Raw genomic sequence first — 25,523 nt, forward strand, 5'->3', positions numbered from 1 at the left:
GTGTGTACACGTGTTTTGAGGGTTGGTGGGAAGAGTTTATACTGAGGCATTTACCATTTGTTGGGCTCTGTCAGATCTAATGCCAGAAAAACAATGTCTGGCAGTTAGTGAAACCAAATAGCAGGAACTCTTCAATTGACCCCAAACATAAGTCAGAGTAAAGAGAGATAGAGTTAGGAAAACGTTATCCTTCTTCTTTAATGGAACACACGTCTGCTTTAGATTTATGGCTGTGTGCATTCATAGATAAAAATGATGTGAAATATAATTCCCAACACCAAACGTCGAGTAGGGACTGAGAGAGGTCAGGCGTTCCCTGTGAGGAGACGTCCATTCATCAAGCGCTGCCAACATGCCAAAGCTACAAAGGACAGCATATCCTTCGCTGAATCCATTTCCCTTTTTGTTTGTCTCTCTTGTCTCTTTTGTTCTTTTAGACTCTTCACAGTCGTATTTAACTTCTTTAAAATGGCCACAAGCACAAAGGGACGACCGTATTTCTTTTCCTGAATGGCAAGCAGGCTTTGTTGGCGGAGAAGCACCACTAACTCTTTAACTTTTCCAATATAGTATTTGATGCCACCCATAAATATGGTGTCCTACCATTTGTCAAGTGTAGTAACCCACAAAGTGATGAAAATAATTCAAGGAATATGAGCTTTCACTCAACAGTTTGGTGCTCTCTCCATCTGCATTTCATTGAGGTACATATAAAAGCCTCCTTAATGGGTCTCAAAGCTCATGTCGAGAAATGCCCTTCATCTACCCAAACCGAGGCAGGTGGGGACCGGGGTCACATAAAACAGAAACAAATTATGCACAGGACACTTCAAGTTCCAAGTCCACCATAAAACATAATGTGCCATTAATGAAGTTGCCTTTTCTTGCCCTTTCCCTCTTTCTGTTCATAACAATAGCAGCTGTGGAAAGACTCACCAGATCTGCTTAAACTTCATAGTCTGTGCGAGCATGAATAATTTACTTTGATTGCACGTATCGGAAAAATAAAAAGGTAATTTAAAAAAAAAAAAGGGATTGTGGAGCTTTTCTTCCCGGAAAGAGCAAAGAGAATTGAAAATGGGGGAAGGTGACAAGACATCAAAGAGAAACTTTAGAGATAGATAAGACACAAAAGAACAGTGACTTCAAAACACTCAGTTCCCCACTTTTTTTCCGAAAGTAACCCTCACTTTTCTTCACTTGCTCACATTCAACTGAAAGAGTCAGCCGAGTTATTTTTCCTCCATTTATTTGCAGTGACATTTCAAAGTATTCCAGGCTTAAGAAGCAGTACACCATTACTCAGTCTGTAAGTATGAAAAAAATCAATCACTGTAGGAACAAGAGACATTTGAGCTGCTTAATGTTCCACCATAATCACCATAATATATGAAACTACTTTACTAATGATACCAATAATTTAGCCGTTTCATGTATTAATTAGATATTCCCTCGTCAACATGCCGCAGTCATCGTCTCTAAGAATATCGGTGGTATCAAGATTTATTTATCGACGTCTCCGTTCATTCAAAGGTCAATACTGCCAAGATGGCCTGCTATTGGTCTAATTTGCAAGTCAAAAATCAATGTAACAAAGTTCACAATGTGAAAAATGTGCACAGATTGAATTCACACTGCGAGCCAATCGAATAACGGTGCTTGACATAATAATTGGTTTTGTGGCAAAAAGTCGCTGTTTTAAATGACAAAAACAAGACACTACCCAGCCGTTTTATGAATTAACTGAGCTAAACTCAAGTCAGGTAAAGTAGAGATTTATGTTTTTGGTAGAGAAACATCTAATATTCCGAGGGGCTGAGAGCCAGAGACTTAAGCTTGCAATCTAATGCACTGCCGGTTTTGGTCTTTTCACAAGATTTGTTGGCAATAGCAAAAATATATACTTTACCACACCTCTCAAGAAGATTGGATTCTCTACATGAATATGGAAAGCTTCTGCTCCAAAATGTAATCAGATCATCTTCTCTATAGGTGGAAGCTGTGGTGAGATTTGTTTTGGACTTATTGTGTTCAAGTAATGTGTCGACATACGCACATAGAACAATCAAATAAATTGAACAGCAAGGTGCACAAATGAAAACATACTTAAATGGCAAAAGGGGATTCAGAGCTCATGTTCTTCTGTTACATGTAAAAAAGATTGTTTTTATAACAAATGTGAACCTGTTTTTAAAAGTGCACTTCTCTTAAAACATTCCACACCTTCACCATCAAGGCGGAAGAAAGAAGTGAATTTAGCGAAGGTTCAGTGAGCTGGTTTCCGACAAACGTTGATCTCCAGCTCTTTCACTTGGAGGCACAGACTCCGGCTTTGTGAGCTTTCAAACACACCTCATGTCTGTTTTCAAAGTCTGTCTTCTCGCCCAGAAAACTTTTCCTTATCTTTCATCTGTCAAGTCACATTTCTCGATCTCACTGTATGTCAGCAAGACCAAGCTGCGGCATGCTCAGCCCCTAGCTCTTAAAAAAACAAAAAAACAGCATCTATGAGAAACAAATCAGCCATTTACAAACTACATGCCACTGTCCAGACAGATTAAACTTCTGATAACGGCAACAATATTTCAGGAGAAGAGAGCAGTCACCACTTTGGATACAACACCTCCTCCATTCAACTTGTTTTGACTCTGTTTCATCCTCTATTACAATGAAGGAAGGGTGGATGATCATCATCTCTTACACTGAGAAAAAAAAACACTCCTGAAGAATAGTGCACTCAGGGACCAGAAGATTGGTATATTTTTATGTGCATGGCAGCGTGTGAAAAGCTGGCGTGCCGCCACCAATTCCCTTCTCTTTGCAGGACATACCATATAAATCAACGAGTGCGGCAAAGATAAAGGTAGGGAGTCAAACTTTAGAATGTTTCTGGGTCTTGAAGAGACAATCAACACTATCAGTGGGACATAGAGCTCTAAGGGAGGGATGTCAGAAGCTGGGTTGGTATCACCTGCCACCTGGAGAAAAACCCTCAGTAGATTTTCATTACAGATTAGACGTCGGCGAAAAGACAAATTCAAAAGACTTCCCTTATTTGTTGTTTTACAATATCTTTGGAGAATCTGGATTTGACAGGTTTATGAGGGTAGAAAGCGTGTTTCTCCGAGTCTGATCCTGCCCTTGCTGCAAACTAGAGTGACAAATGTATGAAAATACAAGAACGTTTCATGATTTGTAGACCTACACTGAGATGTGAATAGATTTGGGTTTTTTTTAAAACACACGTTCTGCAGGTGCAAAATCACAGGATAACAATTTGCAGCTCTGTGCCTGCAAATCCGCTAAGATGGAAGTCACCTGACAGGGATATTGTGATGAATAAAACCGCCAATGAAAAGAGCTCCCTGGAAATAAAAAGCTGCCTCTTTATCTTCGACGGTTACGGTGAACGGTCATCTTACAACGCATCTTCCTCCGACGTGCGGGCCACTTTGTTACCAAAGACTGATGAGCCATACTTGACTGATTACAGAGATGCCTGAGAGTCACGCAACGCACCACAGCACACGGTCCCAGAGGATCGTCTGCCTGGTCAATTCAGGCGAAGAGCAGCAGTGGAAACCATTTGGAAGCTCGTGATGAATAATTCCAAAACTTTCTATTTGGTTGTTTTGGACTTGAAATTAAACGACTGAGGATGAATCTGTCAAAGTAGACAGAAGAAGCGAGGAAGATGCGAAGTTAATCTGTATTCATATGATTAGTGCGGTGTAAATTGCTTTCCTCCTTGGACTTGCAGCACTCTGATGTCAAAGGTTTGTGATTATTCTCAGCTCATGACTGAGTTCAGAACCTGTTCAACATTAGAGGAGACAAACTCAAAAAATGTGCTTTACACAAACCTGTTTAAGGTAATTGTTAACTGCTGCATTTCGGGGTTTCTAACAGCAGTTAGAGTCATTTCATGATTACTGTACTAGGAACTCTATTTATGCAAGTCTGAATTTACAGAACATGTGAGTATGTGAATATACGACTGAATGAGAACCACAAACAGCCCTAACTTCCAGGGGGGCTTTGGCTATCCCCGGCATTTCTCAGCTGAATTTGCAGTGCTGCTGATAATGTCACGATTAAAAGGCAGATAAGTTAATCCACCAAGCCTCTGATTCTTGACATTTCATGATATGAAGCACAGGCCGCCTGAGGGGAGAATCGCATTTGTTTAAAGCTTCAGACGCGCAAAACACAGCTCAGATTCTCTCATATCTTCAAAAACAAAATACAGACTTCGCAATGTCCTGATGAAGATGTCCCGCTCTCTTCTCCCGTTACTGATCTAGAAGCTATTTAGCAACCACGACCTGATCTCACATTGACATTGTGCGTTCGCTCCAGCTGCTGACTGTGACTCTTATCTCGATGGAGGTTTGATTTGTTTTCCATTTTAATAAAAAGCGTGCGCTGTATCTGACGGAAGCCCTGGAAATTGAAGCGGACACGGAAGCGTGGAGTTCACTTTTGCACAACAATAACAACAACAACACGAGAGGCCTGCCACTGTTCATTCAATCATCAAAACAACAATGCAAACAAACATCCGCACACTTCGTTAGCATTTCAGAAATCAGGGGCTTTACATAAAAGCGGATGATAAACAGGAAACATATGAATTGTGAATACAGTAAATAATGCCGCATATCTTTCCTGAGATCCGGGGACAAATCTATCCCCAGCTGAGAGGCCACCTGTTGACAGATCCTGCCGTCTGACTAATATTTGAAAAGAAAACTCAGAGGAAATGCAGAGATATCTTTTCCATCATCTGTGTTACACTTATCTGTGGAATGTCTGTCTGGTATTAAAAACTCAGGAATCAGGAAAAGTCGTCATCCGTGTCCGAACACAGACACGCACCGCATTCCTTCATCAAACACTTCCTGTAAACAACCAAGGGTTTCCTGCGTTGAGGCACATGTGGCTGTATTGCTGCCCTCTGTCATCTTGCCACATCCCTGGATGCAAAAAGGCAATCCTCCCCTGACTTACACAGATACAGTCTGAGGAAACACCATCTGTTACATTTTCATTGAAGGCTTTGCTTCACGCTAAGACAATTTAATTGATTGCAAATGTTTGAGTCCGTACTGCCAACTTTACAATGTCTCACATATTCTTATCCATATCCAAAGGACATTGTAATGACTGCTAAACGCACAGTCATAAATTATCACAGTTAGCACCTGAATTGAACACATTCTGGATAGTTGCCTCAGTTTGAGTTTTGATGCCCACATTAACTGTTCATTTAAAATAACTGCAGGCAGTTATCCCACATTGCATTGAAACTGTCCTTGAATGTTGAATTAGATTGAATTCTGAATCACTCCTAACTACTCCTGCCCACTAAACGGGCTGGTAATGGTGCTATAATCCCTCTGTCTCTCATTAAGTACAATTGGAAAGAATCGGTCATGCTTTCTGTCAGTGATCAGCGAGCACCTTTGAGAAAATGTTGTGAACAGATTATTTTAAAAAGGCACTTGGGGCGAATTATCTTTCAGCTAAAAAAAGGACAAGCTTGGATAAGCATCTTTAGCCCCCGGGGGCTTGGCCACCCCTGAGGTGAGAGGATTTTCTACACATGGAGTGAAGGCTTCAAGTGCTGCATGTAAAAATGGAAGGTGCTCTTGTTGTCGGATCTCAAGTGGGTGGCACAGACATGTTGCCCTCTGGGACCTGGAGCCTTAGGGAGACAATGGGCGGGCTGTGTGAAGCCGGAGCTGCAGAGCCGAGGGTCACGGGGCCCCTCTTCTCAGGTCTACACCACCAAAGTGACTGTTTAGTGACAACACATAAAAAAGGGGGTTGTGTGGAAGACTATGGTGGGGGGTTGTGACCAAAGGGCGGTCCATCCATCATGTGTCACTTCAGCCTTTTGGGGACCCAGATCTATGAGCCCAAAGTGAACTGAAGTCACACCAAGAATATTTCATAAAAAAAACCCTGTATTAAGATGATTAAATTGCATATTTTCAAGTATTTTACCAGTAATTAGTTTCCTACGGGATGTTGGACCAGATCTGCAGACTCATTGTATCAAGGCGAAATATAAAATTACTTTCAGTGTTTCTTTTACATATTCTGTAGTTCAAAACATACACAATTCATGGTCCTTCCCGAACGATTCTCTTCTCAAGAGGGGAAGTTGCATTGATGTCACTAAACACGACAAGAAAACCTCTTGTACTTCTAGTGCCTGCTTACAGTTCTCACAATTCACAGCAAGAAATGCAACCTTTGCTGTTGATTGTATGATAAACAAATAGAAAAAAGAATTGATGTATTTTATAGCCATTGCAGGGTGGCGGTTTTCTTGCGGCTTTTGTTTGTGGAAAGAATATCATCAGTGTAGCAAAATAAAACAAATGACTTCAGGGACAGGGGAACAAGCAGCGCGAGCAACGTGATCGAGTCTGACGTTGTTTCCCGCGGTTACTCCCAGCACACTAACTTCAAACAGCGCCAATGATTTAAGCCGTAGCTTCAGCACCTCTGAGGGTAAAGAACAGTGTGCAGAAGAAAGGTTCTATACAGCTGGCATAGATACAAAAGCAGGAAAGTATGAACCTCATCTCACACCTTCCCTTCTTTCATCTACTTCCCCTAATAAGCTGGTATTTTGATTCCTGGATTCCTGGCAATCTGCCCTGGTCTGAATTCAAAGAGTTTTCAACAAGAGCATCTGTTTGGATATTATCATAAACCTGCATGCACCCCCACCCTTCACCTCCCAACTCCCCCCTTTTCAATCCCTCCCTTTGCTACCGCTCTCCTCCTCTTTCCTCAGCCGTGTGCACTTGCATGTTTGTGGAAAAGGGGTGGATGATGGTGGGGTTAGGGGGGCTTTTCCTTGACCCACAGAGTCAATGATACATAAGCCACATGACCAACTAGACTCATACACACACACACACACGCCGACAGACAGACCTGCAAGCTGACTTCCAGCACGCTCACAGCTCCACTGAACTTGTCTCATGCTGCCGCTTTTTTTCTGACAGAGGAAAAGAAGAGACACACACACCTCCGTGGGAGAGCTCGGATAAAGACGTGCCTTTCGTTCTTGGAGTGGCTCTGTCACACATTGATATACAAATACGCATTTAGACAAATACACAGGCACAGTCAGGGAGCCACCACACACACACACACACACACACACACACACACACATATTCCCACAAATTGACACAGTCACTTCTTACACACACACACACACTCACACACAGGGGAGCAAACAGTCAGTCTCTCTCTCTCTTTCTTGCTCGCTCAGCTGCTCTCCCCCTTCCTCTCATCCACACACACACACACACACACACACACAAAACACACACACACACACACCAGTACAGTATATCAGCGAGTGACTAGCGGAGAGCCAGAGGGGAGTGCAGAAATGAATGTGAAGATCCTGACGCTGGTGATTGTGCTCTTGGTGTCTCTGCTGTGTTCTGCCAGTGCTGGTGAGTACAGGAGCGGCTCGTCGCCGGTCGTCTCTATCTCTGCTTTCTATTTCTCTGTCTCTTTGCCTTGTGCTCGTGCAGGCATCTGTAGTTGATCAGTTGCCCAGCATGGTTAGCCTTGTGTGGGCTCTAAAAGGCAGGAATATCAGCACCTGGCTGTGTACAGTACTGCACTGCAGTGGTTATACTGTCTGCTATTGTACTGCCATTGGCTTTTATGGTAAACTTGAATGTGCTTTGTAGCTTAGGCTGATCATTTTTCCTCCCTGCCTCACCTTCATGTAAGCTTCTGAGACTTGGGGATGAAAACATTAAGAGGTTTTTTTGTTGATATACATTGATGTGTGGAGCTATGCCTGAGCGATAGATGATGCTGGATGTATGGGTGACTGTTGTGGCTGTTATGAAATGTGAGATATGCTTGGCACATGTTCTGTAAGGTGGAGTGAACCAGATAAATGTATGGCTTCATGTATTCCGTCTGACCCCGGTGCTATATGATTATTACATGACTGTGATTGTGCAGCGGGGCAACACAGCACCTATATATGCGTGCGTGCCTCCTGTGGTGATGATAATGAGGACTGTAATTGTTGTACGCATCGATGAGGGCAACACAGATCCCAGATGCATGGATCGTCTCCTGAGGGGCTCAGTCTTGATGCCTTGTCACAGTAGATTTCCATAAAGTGCTGCTGTGTCTCTGGAGCCATTGTTGGACTAGATATCAATTCCACTGTGGATCTAAAATGTCTCATATTTTGGAACAAAAACACTGACTTAGGACAATTATACAGGGGCAGGGCATATTCATCTCGTGATTGTTCACATGGTCAAAAATGGGTTCTGAGAAATGTAGCCGGGAGGTTTTAGTTTGGAGAACGATGGAGAGCCTGCAGATGTGATGCAGGTAACATTGTGGTGTGAAAAAACAACAGTTAGGCCTGTGTAAATGTCTGGACCATTCTTGGGATTATCACCTACCTACCAACTACAGTGGTTTAGAAGACAACCAGACACACTGTGTTTGTATTTAATCCATGTGGACGATGCTGCTTACAATAAAGAGAAGATGTAGCATAGATTACGATTATAAGGAGATGTATACACTACATCTTTAGAATATATTGGCTCAAAGGGAGATATTGACTGTATAGGCTATATCTTGCTAGGTGCTGTATAGACGGGTTGTAAGATGCTCTGTAGACTTTATGCCTGCTAGATGCTGTCCACTCTGTGCATCGATCCGCGGCCACAGCACTCACAGTTCCCATGCTTCCCAGCACATTTGTTCCAGCGACATGCTATTTTTGTCTGAGGCTCTCGGCACATGAGTAAATGGGAAGCAATTATCTAGCATCATGGTCAGTGTCGTTTTTCACGCCCTGCATGTGGCTAAGCATGTTCCACGCCTGAGAGCCCACCGTGCTATACACCAGCAAACCGGGAAAACAAGGCTGCTGTGCCTTCGGGCTTTCACGGGAGCTTATCCGTCTCAACGTTGTTCAAGTAATGCCGCTTATGTGCCTCTCTGTTCCCTAGCTGCTATTGTAGTATCAGAGCTCCATTGACACAGAGGAAGAGAGAGAAAGGGACTGAAAGAGAGGAAGGGATGCAAGTGTGTTGCGGCGTTGATGGGTGTGGGAAGGGATGCTAGCTGGAGTGTGCCTGCGTAGCACAAGCCTCTGCTACAGTATGCGCTGTCGCGGGAAGGTGTCGGAAGAGGCTCTGCATGTAGGCAGTGGGTGTGAAGCCTTTCATCTTGAGACAAACGCTTTTCCAGTTCAGTGGGCTTTCTCTCTCTCTCTTTCTCTCTCTCTCTCTCTCTCTCTCTCAGGCATCTGTGTGTGGACATGTGTGTCTGAGAAAGAGGAGAGGGATGCACCGAGAGTGAGACAGAGACAGCATGTGTGTGTGTGTGCGTGTGTGTGTGTGTGTGTGTGTCTGCAGGAAGCAATGAATATAGAACAGAATCGGACTGCTATAGGGTGGGGAAGTGTACATGATTGTATTTATGGATGTATTTGCACATTAGCAAGAAGTCCTAGTGCAACAGGCAATTCAACTCAACAACCTAATGCTACTTACAATATTCATTTAGTACACTAAAAGAGCTGCTGTGGCCTTCTCTATGTAATATTAGCATCCTTTAGCAGCACACTTCAATTACCCATCCTTGAAAAGCACTCTGGCTCAAGAGTGGGCTCCAGCTTTAGAAATGTGGTATCCATAATTCATCCTGAGGTCGATCACTCTAGCTCCCTGTGTAACTCTTACGACTGGTTTACAAACAGTCTCAAAACATCCTCGTGTCTGTCACAGCCTCGCAAAAGATATCAAAGCTACATTTTCCTCTGCCATGGAAACACCCTGCCAATGTTCACCAAGGGATGCACAGGATAAAAACAACAGCAGCTGGCTCAGACACGCACACACACGCACACACAGGCAGAGGTAATTGTGAGGCCTGGCTTGAACAGGTAAGCCAGTTGTGAGTGTGAGCGCGGCACGAGGCCCAGATCAGAGCCATTATCTGGCAGGGAAATCGTCTGCTCGGGGCGGGGGGTATTTTATGAGAGCTGTCAACAGTGCTATTATTCCAAATTCAACTTTGATGTATTGTTGGGGCTGGCTGCTCTGTGGCACCATCATGCATGCATACTGTACTGTAGCTCGCCTCGCTCACATGCTCAACCAAGTGTTACGGGTCAAAGTACAGCCCAAAAGAGCAGCGCTCTTTAAGGGCAGAAAACGCCGCCAAGCAGGGTGTGATCATTTAGTTAACAACATATATAGATTTAAACCAAACGAAACCAGGAAGCTTTGAATCGTAAGGTTTTCTCATGTAAAGAAGGTGTTTGTGCCTGTGGACGTGATTATGGTGGCCGTGGAGAGAACAAAAGCAGCTAAACTTTTCCAGATGTGCTGGCATAACATATTAACAGTGGGCAAACATCGGTGTCAATGGGGGAGCGGTGGAAAGGTTATGAGAGGATTATGGAGAATCACAGAGTCTTTTCCTTTTCTTTTTTGAGGGACAGGAGCTTGTGAGCGCCAGCTGGGTTCATGGCTCTCTCTCACACACACACACACACACACACACACACACACACACACACACACACACACACACACACACACACACACACACACACACACACACACACACACACACACACACACACAACAGTGTCAGATGAAATCCAGGAACCTGGATTTCCTCTTCATGAAGTATAACCTGGAAATAGAGCCAGCAGCCTTCATCATCAGTGTAGTTTATCTGCTGCAGACAGCACAAACACACTCACAGATATGCACACAGACGTGCACACACACACACACATGGGATGTGAGTAAAGAGGGATTTGTTATCTTCTTGTTCCTTCTTGTTTGGCCTCTTAAATAGCAGCATTATAGCTTGTTGTTATGTCAAAGTACCCACACAGTGATATCCATGTTTCTTGGGTTTAACAATGGGCATTTAAAGGTTTCCACTACAAGGTTAGCATGGAATAATGCATGAACGCTCAACCAGGTTTTCTAGTTCTTCACATTCTGCTGGCCTGTAGCCACTGTAGTCCGTGTAAATCAATAAGAAGGACTTTTTTGAGATGAGGTACTTGGATTTGTCAGGTATTTAAATAGTCTGATCAGCCCAAAACGTTGGATTGTGGGGTAATTCTATCTATTAACAATTTTTCTATTGTAATATTTTTGCTTTCATGATATACAACTACATATACAGCGATAAAAGATCGTATCCATCGTGTCCACCCCTATAGGGTTCATAAAACGCAACTCAGTGTAGCTGTTTGTACTTTTCAAGGAGGAGTTTCATCTTTTTTTAAAGGCTCTCTGTCATAAACCACTCTACATCTGAATAATATCACCAACATGAGCTTGGTGAATGACACTCACAATTGCTCTGGAGTGGGTGGGAGTTAAGGAAGAGATTTAGTGAAGAATCATAGCTCATTTGGTAGGGATATAAGGCTAACCTTTGGGCGAACACTCCCCGGAGAGCTCAGCTGTCGAAGACTTTGGCATATGTGACTGCTGGGCTGCTGTAATGTAATTCAGAACCCTTTGAATGAATAAATCTACTCACTTAGATCTTCCCTTGAGAGCAAATGCAGTGATGGGGGGAAAAGCAAAAGGGGCGAGTAAAAGACAGGCCAAGGGACAGAAAAATCAAAGGGCAGCTATGTGGGAGCTGAGAGGTTGTGTCAGTTTCCCATGGTGCCGGAAGTCATGGCTACATCCAAAAACTCACAGCTGGTGATCGGGTCTGTCTTTCTAATTCATATGTGGAACAATGACACTTATTGCCGGGTTCACCTCTATTTGCCCAAAGTCAATTTGTACTTGCCCCTATTTAAATTTGTTTATCCATTAGTGGTTATCAAATAACAACAAAGAGCAAAGTTAATTGTCATAGTTTAGGATACATTTAGATAATTCCTCTAATGTCACCCAACTAAACTCCTGTTTCCAGGATCATTTAAATGCCCGATTGCTCTTCAGCTCATAAACTTTGTCTTTACCCGCCGCCATTTTCTGTGCCCGATCTGTACTGTGAATGTGCAACTGTCAACGGAGATGAGAAGGAAGCGAGAGGGCTCACTCCTTAGCTACTTCCAACATCAGCTCCGGAAATAAAACGTGTGTTAAATTCAACTGAGTTGCTATATTTACAAGCCCAACATGTTTTTTTACTTGCCCGAGGCAATCGTTATTATTGAGTCCTGTTCTTGGCTGTAAAGAACAACTAAATATGCTAAATTACTTTTAAATTAAAGTCTGACTCCATTCTGATTCCTTATGTACACGTCGCTTGCAATCCAGACCCCCCTTTGAGTTTGGAGGGCACAACCTGGAGGTTTGGGGTGGAGGGTGTGTGGAAGGGGGTCCTGTGTTAACCAGACCTCATGTGATCACCAGACCTTATCCTCAGGCCCGGGGCGCTCCTTACAACTTAATTAGAGCCAGATATTTCCCAAAAAAAACTGCTCTGTTTTCCACCAGTGACCAATATTAAAGTGATTTATGACTCTCTTTTTGAACATTAAGTGTTACATTTATAGCGGTAGTCCCGGCAGATCAGATTCCTGATCAAGATCTGAGTGGACGTTTTTATTAACGGGCTGCCAGGCCGCAGAATAAATAGTGCGGTGTTTAGGAATGCAGGTGCTTTAATTACTTTCATGCTCAATTTGTAGGAGCCCAGAATGGAGAAATATGACTTTGGTGTATTGCTTTAGAGATGTCATTTGTGGTAGAAATCCGTACTTACTGCAGCTAAAACATTATGTAGCAGTAGAGGTGAATTACCTGGGAGAATTAGATAAATGTGGTTTTGGGGAATTGTCACCATTAACGTCAAATCTCTATCGGTGCCATCATGGATCAGAGAGAGTTTTATATGGCTGAAAGCGCTGCCCAGCTGGCTGTTGTTAGGCAGTTCTATAAGCCAGACAATAGATCCCATAGCCGTGAAGATGGCTGTGTGGATCGGGGCTATGGATGGTGTATAGGGACTTAGTCGATTTTGAGTTAATTTGGTGACGCCCCCACTGGGATCTGCGTAAACTCCAAGCATTAGGCATCAGCATGTGCGTGTCGCTTTATTCTCAGAGAAGTATAGGAAGTTGTGGTGCACCTCATGTTCTCGCCTCTTAATGAAATGCTCAGAAATGTAAGATCTCTTCCGTCTTCCACAGAACTGGGACCCTTATGTGACAACACAGAAATCATTCATTTATGAAATCGTGCATTATTCATCACAATCGCTCCGTCTTTGATTACAAATGTTACTTTCCCTGTGGAGATTATTTTCACATGCAGGTCCACGCTTAAACGTTGGTCAGTCCAATGATCTGCCACTGACTGGTAGCCCCTCGCTGTGTCCCTCTGTCTCAAACAGTGTTCAGGGGAGGCCGCCGTTCTCTTGAACATGAACAGATGTTTGTAAAAACAGAAGAGCAAAACAAGATAAAGAATTCATAAATATGCAACCACATCAGGCAAACGGCTCATCCCAACAGTTGATGAAAACCTTGTAACCACAGAGGGCCAATAAACCCTTTTGCTCACCTGCAGCACAGATCAGCTGAACCTGTCAGTCAGGGAAAATCCTCGTAAATTGTATTTCCTCACCTAATATGTGTGAGAGCTTACTACGTTTTATTGCGTGACCTTTAGGCAAAGGGGCTTCTCTCCTGCACACCATATGCTCAGTATGTTAATCATAAAATTCAGTTTCAGCTGACATCATTCATCAGACAATGAAGTAAAATAAGCGTAACATCCGAACAGCAAGAATTAACGGGAATTTAAAACAAATCACACGTTGACATTCATAATGAATAATGCACCTTAGCCAAATTCAATATTTGTCTGTATTATTGTATACATTTTTATCTCAATGCTATTGTTGTTTGTGCTACAAAGCATATTAATTTAACCTTACTCGCTTATTTTTATAATTCATAAATCATTTATTCTACTATTCAACTACAGCACTACATTTAGAGGTATCGTGTAGTTTTAGAAAATTCTGCTGTCAAAATGAATAATTCTGAAGAAATATCATGATATACTCAGAAAATGAGTTACTGATGTTTTGTTTTTCATTTATTTGAAGAGTTATGCCTGAAGGAATGCACAACAATGGAACACAGCTGAATGCACAAACCTTAATTTTTGTTCTCTTACATGTAATTTAGCACATATTTGCCAAATACCAAAATATATCAATATCTCAAATAGTGATATCTTTTGTTGAGTTAATCTATCCGGTTAAGCTTTAGGTGTCAGAGCCATGTTTTGTATTCTTCAGTTTGCTTGAGAGGTAACAGTCTGATGCAATGCTGCTGCTATCTTCCTTTAATAGCACTGTATATGCTATAGGGAGCAACGGTGGTCCCCTCAGGCTTGAAGAGCTGCAGTGAACCCTGCACAGTGACGTTTCTCTCCCTTTTTGGTCTCTCTCTTTCTCCCACATTAAAAATGGGAGATGGCATGCAGGTTCACAGCATGGGGGGGGGAGTGATGACACAGGAGAGGGAGGGGACTGCGTTTCACATCCGATTAGCGTGCCCATGGAAACGCATGGTTGGGGGATCCCTTTGCCCTTGACATGCAATCTCTAGAGAGCAGGGCAACGGTTGGTACCCTCACCTACCGACTGTACCTGCCATGCGCAAAAGATTCAGCCACCATCATCTCTCCTTGCCTTGTCCTCAGTTTTGACACTCTTCGAGGAAATTTGTGAGGAGAAATGTCGCCTTGCGTCTCCGATTGCTTATGTTCAGTCTGCTCCAACCTGCAGTAACCTGGTAGCCACAAATTCATCCCTTCCACTGAAGTGGGATTGTGAATAAACCATCAGGCAGTCAAGTGGTGAGGGGAGTCGGTGGCTTTATTAGCTCAGCGCTGCTGTCGGCCCTTTGAACTCACAGCGCTCTGATCATAGCAGAGCACGCAGTCTCACACCTCATCATTTCATACACTCTCTAATTCAGGAGTATATATAACTGACTCAAAGGGACATCTGCAGAAAGCCAGAAACAAGAGGGCTGCACAGTTAGTTTTTAATTTGCTCTGAACCTTCAGAGAGAGAGTGGGGGTTGTTTTCAAGGCAGGGTGGACGAGGGGTTAAGTTTAAAAGCTGCAGCAATGGGAGTAACTTTTCATGCACTTTTGGTTTCCTCACTGGACTTTGTACAGACAAAGCGAGCCTTCAACTCAGCCACAAGCCACGCATTATCACAATACAACAATGCTGCATATCAAACAGTCCCCCAACAGAAATAAAAGAAAGTGCTCACGACCAAAACAAACCCCCTCTGAGAGAAACACTCAGAGGCCAAGAGCGGTGGCCCACAGAGGAGGTTAAAAACATCACAGTCACAGTCAGAGGGCTAATCAGGGATTCAGACTGTGTGACAGTGTGCGGGGAAATCTGTAAATTGAGAACCTGCTCGATTTCAGCTGACAATGTCATTCTTTTTGCTCCAAACTGAGCGCCTTTCATAGTGGCTGCCATGGTAACGTGGTCTGAAAGTCGTCAAGCAATCGGTACCAGTTTCTGCCAAGGACCAGACTTACTGGTAGGCATGCGATAAGCAGCATTTCCGACACTAAACGTTGGATTGTGAAAGCTGAACAACGAGGGACTGCCTCCTTGGTTAGGCACCGATCCATATGTGCAGGATGAATGTGTGGGGGGGCCATCAGGCAACGAGCAAATCCCCTGTATGATGCTGCAGCAGTGCCGGGGCTTATTCTAGGTTCAGGGAATGTTTGGCTTGAATATGGCACAATTAACACATCTCATCCATGGCTAAATAATCCTGATCCCCTAATGTGCTTATGCAGTGGGAAGCATTTCTTCCCGTGACATGTCTCTGTCTGGCTGTGTGGGTTTGAATGTCTGTGGCAATGGCATAGAGGGATTCATTATAGGTAAAGACACTTTTCGTGAATGAAGGAGGGAGGCACTCGATGGAGACAGCAGGCCTGCTCCTCCAACGTCATGGTAATAACCATGGCTACACACACCAGGGTATTTATTCTTCTTCTCTCCCACCAACACAAATATTGTTCCGTTACCCATAAGGATCACACACACACACACACACACACATATAATGAGCTACAACTACTTCCCATATTGACACAAATAATGCTGTTGTCTTTATCATACTGTGCAAGCCCTTTTATGTTGCAATAGAAACCCAATCCACACCATTACAATGGAAATATTGCCAGAGTATGCTTCAGTATTAATAGTGTGTGTGGTACGTGAATGTGACATGTAACTGTGAAAAGAGGGCAAGCTTTAATTGGGTCTCGCATTTAGTCCATTCATAGTGCTAAAAGGGAGTCTGCCGCCATTCTTTGAGATAAATGCTAACATCAGCATGCTATCAAGCTCACAATGACAATGCTAACATGCGGTTGTTTAGCAGGTATAACGTTCTTCACGTTCACCATTTTCGTACAGGGATAGGGATGTTAATAATTACCTTTAACCTACAATAAAAGCAGATTCAGTGAAAAGAAATATGAAAAAGAAAAACTCAGAGGAGTAGCTTGTCATTTAAAGGAGAATAGCTGATCCACCTCAGAGGTCAGCCCACCTGAAGTGAGCCTGCAGCTGGAGTTGTCGCTAACTACGGGGCTAGCCCCTTTAACTTTAATTAGCAGGTCAATGGCAAGCAAGATGCAGAAACTTGATTCTTGAGGAGTTGTAGCATTTATTCACCGACAAACCTGTACACACACTGCACTGCTAAGTTCACAGCTATAACTTTACTGGTAACTTCATACTCATCTTCACACACGCACTTCCTCTAAATCGGCCTCCCTACATAACAACCATCTGTAGAACAATGCCGCGAGCGAGACTAAACACATCCGAGTCACCTGTGAAAGGAACTACTCATCCAGCTTTATGAGGTTTTTGATGCCAAAAATATGAAGTTAAATCACACTGTGGTCACACAGAGTACCGACCCGTTCCCATTCTCCCAGTTGTTTGTTCACACATCAAGATACATCTGTACAAACTGCAGTGAGCAAGATCCATAGCGCAGAGGTGTCAGACAAGTGACGTAGGGGGCAGTCGAGAAACACAGGAGAGAATAAATGTTTTTGAGACGCTCAGTCAACCGAGAAAACGGATCAATGAGATTGCACGCAATTGATTCATAATCAGCGTGACTGTGAGTGATGAGCAAGACGAGTAAACACACAGACAAGATTCAAGAGGACAGCTAAATCAATTTGCCGTGACACAGAGACAATTAAACACAGCAAGGACTAAATATTGGTGGCCATGGTTGACTGTGCATGTTTACATTTGATGCAACAGTTTCTAAACCGTGAACGCAGCACTCTGCTTACTTGTTGCTACAGTTAAAATTCACGGCCTGGTATAGTTTAATCTCTCGTGTCAGACTAGCAGGAAAAACATTATGCTGTGGCTGCATTCACAAGTGCAGACATTTGTTATGTGGTCGTTTTGGCAGTCGATACACACAAATCAGCTTTACAACTATTAATAAGCCGCCTTGGCCCATTGGCCATGCTGTCTGGGTTCCTGCATTGACACACAGCGCTGTGATATGCAGTTTGCTCTTGCCAGCCATGAGGGCAGCTGATGAACTTGGCATTAAACCAGAGGACAGCCATTTCTCTTCTCTGACTGGACGGACAAGTGCTGGAAGATGCACATCTCTCCGGGCTCCACTGATGGACTCTTTGCAGCATCAATAGGGATAAGCTGTCAGTATTCCATTTGCTGGGCCGTAATAAGACGGAGAGTCGGCCATTTGGAAAACACAACATAACAGATATCACCTGAGGAGGTGGTGGTGGTGGTGGTGAAACTAGGGCGGCTATTCATCTTTAGTCTGGAGACTGGCCAGTTTGTCACACCGTTAACTATTCTCTTCTCTGTCTGACGACTTCTATCTCTCCTCTTCTACCCTCTCCTGTCTGAGGAGGCGGCAGCAGTAGTAAGCATTAACCAGGCATTCCTGAAATTCCCTCTTTATTAAACTTTAATTAGGGAATTACCAAGTGTTGAGATGTGTTGGAAAGAGGGCAAAAGCAGGGCTCCAAGGTCATCAGGACTAGAGATAAGGCACTTTTTTTGTAAGATATATGTTATCCTGCCATTTTATTGTTTTACCAGCCGAACGTAAACACGGGAATCTCTCATGAGAAAAGATCAAATGGGATTCTACAGGGACTGGAACCAATTTCAGAGCAATAAGATAGCAGATATATCTTTGTTTGTAGAGATGAAATATGCATTAACCAATGATAAACCTGCCATGAAAACAATCAAAAGGTCTTAGCCAGATGCAACAGACGCTGCCACATTCAATCTATAGTTCCTCTACAGAGGGGTAGAGACACAAAGCTAGCTGTTGCTGTTTGTCATATCTGTCACACAGAGATGCTTTCCCGACAGGCTGCAAGAGTTAATCTATACTGCCAGTGTTATCACTGGGGCCCCGGCTTATTTTTAGCAGCTTTCATTACACTTTTCTATCCTGCAGCCAGATTGCATGGGCTGAGATTTGTGGGGAGAATCACAAGATGTTCTCCCTTCAAACCGCCGTGCCGAGCAGTGGCTGACAGCTTGGTGTGGCAGGAGACATCTAAATCGTCTCATTATGGACCCGGGTCATGAAGGCTGAGCCACCCTGAGAGAGGAACAGCAGATGAGTTGTGTGAGCAGAGGTGTAATTACTTTACCATGTTGCATTGCAGTGTGTGTATGTTTGCTGTGTGCATAGCGACTGCGTGCGACTCCATGCATGTGTTTGCGCCACCTCTTAAACTATAGCCATCGCTCAAACACCAGCTGCGGTTGGGCGAAGCAGTGTATCTACTGCAGGTATCACTGTGAGACATTTACGGTGTCAGTATGCTTTAACGTTTCGTGCTTGTAAATGGTCAAACAGTGTCTGAAACCCCCACTTTTCAGGGTTTACATCTGACAGGTTATGCAACTTTCCAAAACCGACAATTCGATAATCACGCTCACTTCATGCAGCAGTTGGCAGGGTGTGTGGCGGAGGCAGAATCGTAACTTCTCTCTCTCTCACCATGATTGTCTTCGAGGACATTCTGACCACAAGTGTGCACCGTTTGATCAATGTCAGACTTTTCATTCCACCTTAAGCTGTGACCATATGAAACAGCTAAAACAACTTCAGACGTAGTCGTATTAATCAATGTACAAACTAGTTATGTAGCACATCGACACCTCACATAGCAAAGACCGTGTTTCTGTGTGTTCTGCGTCTAAATGCTAAAAGCGTTTCAGAGGCGAGAGGAAGCAAGGGCTCCCCCATAATACTCAAAACACAGTGTATTCACATTCAACCCCCCGGATTTGAAAGAAATGAGCTGAAAGCCTTCAGAATGTGTCAACGTCCCTCATTCACAGTGTATCTGGAACAATAACAACTGGATAATGCGCAGCTTAGTGCTCCAAGGGGCAAAGATGGGCTTTAGATGCGGAAATATGCAACAGAACAGAGACTTTCCCCGCTGCAAATGAATTATCCTACTGTTCACCCACAAATACAGTGTGTAACGTGCTTGTGGAAGAAGATTAGTGTGGATGTGGAACTTGAGATGTCTGGCCTTACAGGGATATACTTTGAAAACATTCAACAATCTGTCCAGCTCAGACGTGAAGTCGCCACTGTTTAATAAAGCCGAGGGCGAGAAAGACTTTTCCTCTTTTTCTATGGAGAGTTGTTCTTTTGAAAAGGTCTTCTATTTGCCACAGCTGAAGGTCCCTAATTAAGAGATGCTGCAGAGAGACTTGGCCTTCCTCCTAATGGTGCTTTGAAATCTGCTCTTGAATAAAGCCGTCTTCCATTCAAACAAGTTGATCTCGGCTATTAGAGAAGTCTGAGTGTTTTTAAGGCAGCCGACGGGTTTTACTCTGCCACAACATAGACACTAACTGATGAAATACAGTCTTAAAGAACCAGGGAAGCTAGCATCATCATGGCTTTTGTAAGCTGCTCAGCTGCTGTCCTACGTTGCGCTTTTCAAAACAAACCCTGCAGTCGACTGGCCGACTTATCTCAAGCTGTGTCCTCACCCGAGCCCTCGTAAACCAGAGGAAGGTCATTCTCCTGGGAATTCTAAAAATGATGCCAGTGTCTCTAAGGAGAAGTGACAGGAATGTCATGACCCCATGTGAGTGATGTCAATCAGCTTTTTGACCGGAAATACCCAATGGGGATTTGTAGTTTCTTTTGAGAGAAGGGTTAGTGTCTGAAGAACTCTTGTAGAAGGCTTCATAGGACATGAAAATACATTTTAAAGGGGTGCACCGCAAAAGGGCTTCTCCACCGATTTCACCTGTCTAATTGGAAAAAGAACCCTCATAATGTCATCAGGGTTATCTCAGCTTGGTCTTGAGACTTAATACGTTTAATAAGAAGTCTACATTACAAACTAGAAGTCAAAAAGTAGTTATTTAGATGGCAGGGAGTTTCATTGTGGGAAATGTAGGATCCAGTGTTGTTGGAGTTTGACCAATACTATGAACAAGAGATCAGGATATCTCGGCCTCTGTTGAGTTCTCCAACAGAAATCAACTGCTAAATACTTAATCTACACAGCTCCATTAATTCACATCCTTTATGAGATGAATAAAAGTTGATGTACCTTTTAATTGTTCATTAAAATTAAACATGCATCACTGTATATGTCCTACAGACAATGACTCGCCACTAGGATATATAATCTTTTTAACATCCAAATAAAAACTCCTCCTCTGCTTTTACTCACGTTTTATTGGACCTAATAACTGGCTGGAGTGTGAAAGATTACCCACATTAAATATCCCATTACACATAAAGATATTACTGCAAAAACATTCTTATTATAAACAAATCTCTTTCAGTTTATAATAGGTTAAAAGGTCATAGAGACACTTAAGGTGGACCAAACCATTTGGAAAAGAGGGGGCTTCAGGGGATCAGGCCACACTTATTGAGAGCTGACTGAGAACATCTGGGATCGCTCTCAAACACACACGTACTCACACACACACACACCCAAGGCATTCGCACACATTCTCACACAGACACGGAGCTATTAAACTCATCTCTAATCTCGGATCAAACACTGCGACAGGATGCACCTCCACGAGGTCTGGTGCTGCGCGATGTTTGTAATCTTGAGGGAGAGTGACAGAGACATGAGACACGTGGGTTTTGGGTTTTTCTCGACTATCTGCTGTGCTTCGGTCCTACCACACTGACTTGATGAACTACGATGCTGGGTGGGCTTGAAGAGGCCCACACACACACTTATCTATACATGTCTCTTGTTTCATCATCCATTACCACTGGATTGTGCTGCACATTTTCCGTATCGGCACCGATAGACGTAGCTGATAATCAAAACGTGATACTCTGGGTGAGAAGAGGCTGTGAAATACCATTCAATGGAGAGGTTAACTAATTGGTCTGTCCTCTATGTGTGTCCTCCAGGTCCCATGGCCTCCACAGAGCATGGCAGAGAGCTCGAACAGGCAGCGACGGTGAGAAAAATGGTCCATCAAAACCCTGCGCGGGGCGGTCAGAGCCACAGACCAGCCGGCTGGAAGAGGAGACGCCCACGGCCACGTCTTTCCCACAAGGGGCCCATGCCGTTCTAGAGCAAGGTACGTTTACAGCCGTCGAGCCAAAAGACACTCGTTCGGTTTCGTTTGCGCGCCATCAAACCTGTGATAAAGGGGTTTGTGTCACGCAGTTAAAAGTGGATTCTCATGACAAAGTATCCGCCGATCTCTGCAGCGTTGGACCAACTTTCTGTCAAGTCAGAGCTACTTGTTTCTCAGTGGTACATGAGCAAAAGTACTTCACGATTTATTAACTCATAGCTGCTGACTAAAGGGGAAACACAATTTCACGGAGGAATTTTTAAGAGGAATATGATTTTGTTGGAAGGATCTGTTCGGATGTTTTCCATGACGAATGGGAAACTCCAACTATTACAGGAACACTGGAAACTCTACAGCCAGACTCACGTCCAACACAAGGATGTTATTGTTGGCACTGAAAATAAGGGCATGCCTGAGCAGATTATTGGACTTTAGCCTACCAGCTTGCATGCCTTAGTAGTACAGACAGAGGTTGTCTTTCAGGCTACATCATGTATTTCCTCATATGGGACACAGTTCTACTTAGAAACCTAACCTGCGAGTCACTTCAGCCAGCATAAATCCTTTCTCTCCAGCTGATTCTGTAAATTAAATGCCTTTTTCCAAAGATAACACTTTGTAGAGTTGGGTTTCCCAGCTGCACCGCTTTCTCTTGTGAGGGAATGTTTAACTTGCTGTCAAGTAAAAACAAGTCTTTGTGTGAAAACTCTTTCATCCAAAATCAGAGACAATATTTTACTTATCACGCTTACACAGTTGTATTTTCTTTTCTGAACCAAAACAAACTCTGTATTTCTATTAAAACAGATCAAGCTTCATTGAGAAACTAAAAACATACTGCAACTAATTAAACAAGGTGATCAAATTTACAATATATACAGATTAATATTCTCTTTTTACTTGCTAATGTTAGCCCATCTCTGTCAATGGAAGGCAACAGCAGTAAAATGATGTGCCTGCATTAGGAAGTGCGGGGCCCATTACCATGTCTCTTCCAGGCGCTGTGAGAGACAGGGAAACACAACCAGACACAATATCCCTGCAGGAGGTGCCGACCATACAACACTGACCTGCAGAGGGTCACCATAAATTTGAGCCGTAGTGAGAGGAGGCTGCAGCCAGAGAGTGTCAAGGCATGGTTAATCCGTTTAAGGAAAAGGGGTTCAAAGCTATGGAAGTTTCCTCTAAAATAATCCCAGAGGTTTTACAATCGACCGAATATTTGATCATTATCATTTCTTGTATTTTTGAAAAGGTTAGATTTCTTTTGAACTGACTCCTGCTTTCAATACGGGACTGTAGAGGCTCAGCACAAAGGTGAAGACAATGAGTAAGGACCTGGCCAGGGCAGACTGCACTTGAAGGGCAACGTGGGTCCTCCAACTTTCCTCGCTCTGCCAATAAAATGTGAGAATCCTCTCTGCAAGTTGAGCGGTGAGAGCTTTAAATGGCCAGCGCCAGATTGCTGGCCACGAAATACAAGGAGCTTCAGGAAGTTGTGAAGCTCTGTGAAAGTGAACGGCTCAGTGAGTCACAATGCCGTCTCTGCAAACACCCCCTTAACCACGACACGCTGAAGATTTCCCTTTTTTTGTTAGCTTCCCACTCTGGCTTCTCTTATTCTTTCTGAGTTCATAGTTGACCTCATTCAAGGGTTTCTTCAAATACCATGCCAAACCTGACCACAGTGGGAATTAGGCTGTCCGTTAACAGCGTCTTAGTGATAATACTACCAATGAGTAGACAATCCAAGGAGTTCAACTTCTTCGCAGTTCAGTCCCAGTTTGTGCTTAACTCATCAGTATGATTTATTCTTTCTGAATAAATGTACACGTATACAAGTGGCCCACTACAACGGTCCCAACACAACGACACACATACAAATTGCAGCCGCTTTGATCATCCTGCTCCGTTGACTTGAATGGGAATGTCGGTTCCATTCCTATTCTATTTCAACGGCTGTGTGAATCCTCGCGTGTCCCACTTTCTTCTTCAGCTTGAGCTGATGGGAAAAACACCTCTGGAAGCAGCTGGAGATGCAGTTTGTTTGATGAAAGCTAGAGTTCAATGAAGACATCCAGCTGAGGGCTGGTGAGACTCGTAGGCCGACGGACTGTATGTGGCTACGTCATTACTGGCCTCAACTTAATTACCGCGCAATGACTGACTTGACAGTGTTGATCCACCAACTCTGTGCTTTTTAGCGACACCCCCCCCCCCCCCATTTCAGTGTCAAAAGCAGCTCATCTTTTATTCCCTAAGACACCAGAGGCAAAGTTTGACTTTTTCATCATTACACATTCCAGATGTGAGCAACTCTGAGAAGAAAGATGGCGGGTCATCCTCTTTGAGCATCTGAGTAGACTCAGATACAAACGTGATGTTACGACTTAGATCTAAGCCATGCCAGTGACGGTCTAAAAAAAAAAACTACAGGATATTACAGATTTAAAGCCACAGGCAATTTATGGAAACCCCTTGAGAACCTGAGTGTGAGTAAGCTCAGTGAATGAGCCTTTCATCAAAACAATGTAGAACAGGTCTGCAACTGTTCCCATACACTCAGTCTGTGATGGCGAGTGACATCAAGGGGCTGCTGCACTGATATCATACCGTGAACCCAAAAGCACAAAGGACGACAACAGACAACAACTCCATGAAGATTAAAAGGATAGAACATCAGTTCTCGGGGCATTACATGAGCACAGAAATATGCCATCTTGAAACAAGAGCAGGCTCTTATCAATGAATGAACCTTGTTGTCATGCGACAAAGCCGACTGCACTACTCCTCTGAAATCTTGTGAAGTTATCACAGAACTTGGGAAGATAAAAGGTCGAGGGAAGATAAAAGATTTCCTCATTGCTAAGGAGTGATCCAGTGCCCGGAGCGTAGAATAATGTTGTGCTTGTGTTTTCGAAGGCGAGACGTACAATTGTTATTCTTACTACCTGCAGCTCTTTTCTGTCAAAGACCATGAAATCTGGTTGGAACATGCCTGGGATTTTCTTCACTGTTTTCCAGCTGGTGCAAGACAACATAGGGTACAACACAGTGAGAGCTCTGCTAGAAACTCCCGAAGGGGCATCGTACTGCAGAGGAAATTGAAATGTCTGCAGGATTTTTAGGAAACACAAAAAAAAAAAAAAACATGCTGATGGCACTTTTTCACTGTGATTTTCTTGTTTTGCAGGCACTGCTTTGAGCTCCCTCCCAAAGGTTCTGATTTCTATGCTCTTCCTTTGCCTTGGGGGGCCTTGCAACGAAGGGCCTACGTTTGCCCCGCCTGAAGAGTGATGTTCATAGCACCTGCTGGTTCTTCAAGCAACTCTGTCCACAAAAAAAATCAGGACAAGCCGCTCACCCTCAGCTCTAGGAGGAAATGGGGGCAGGGAAAGTGGGTGGGGGGGTATGGAGCCCGAGCTATCAGACTCTATTTCTCTGTCTCTCTCTTTCTCTTACTCTCACTCCCTCACTACTTATCTATCTCTGTCTTCTCCCAAGTGTTTTTTTTTTATTTTTTTCTATCATTTGCTTAATAGAGCCCAATCATAGCGATCTCCCTGAGTGTCTCACACACTTTGCATGACATGTGGTGGAGAGGGAGCCCGGTCAAAACAATCCGAGTCTTAAAGCATCTGTCACTTCGTCACGGTGTGCACGGTGTGGCATTCCCATCTCTCAGATCCAAGGTTACTGCAGCTACCTGCTGATTTCATTGCCGTGTAGCTACTTAATGGCTTTACCAGGGGAAGAGGGCGTTGATTATGTGGAAGGGCAGTGTCAGTTTTAATAGTTGACAATAACCAATATCAAGTTCATTT

General features: G+C 43.6%; 1 protein-coding gene across 1 annotated transcript; it reads left to right on the forward strand.

The window, feature by feature from the left end:
* Nucleotides 1–7,069: 7,069 nt before the first annotated feature.
* Nucleotides 7,070–25,063, forward strand: apln (apelin). The gene is made up of 3 exons (XM_079268460.1): nucleotides 7,070–7,487; nucleotides 21,527–21,699; nucleotides 24,893–25,063. The coding sequence occupies exons 1-2, from the start codon at nucleotides 7,421–7,423 to the stop codon at nucleotides 21,691–21,693; spliced, it is 234 nt and encodes a 77-aa protein (XP_079124586.1). The 5' UTR covers nucleotides 7,070–7,420; the 3' UTR covers nucleotides 21,694–21,699; nucleotides 24,893–25,063.
* The last annotated feature ends 460 nt before the right edge of the window (nucleotides 25,064–25,523 follow it).

This window comes from Melanostigma gelatinosum (assembly GCF_949748355.1).
Source record: "Melanostigma gelatinosum genome assembly, chromosome: 5".
NCBI lineage: Eukaryota > Metazoa > Chordata > Actinopteri > Perciformes > Zoarcidae > Melanostigma > Melanostigma gelatinosum.

Coding starts and splice junctions, on each gene's coding strand:
- apln (XM_079268460.1), top strand. CDS start 7,421: ATGAATGTGAAGATCCTGACGCTGGTGATTGTGCTCTTGGTGTCTCTG. Junction 7,488..21,526: donor GCTGTGTTCTGCCAGTGCTG/GTGAGTACAGGA, acceptor TGTGTCCTCCAG/GTCCCATGGCCTCCACAGAG.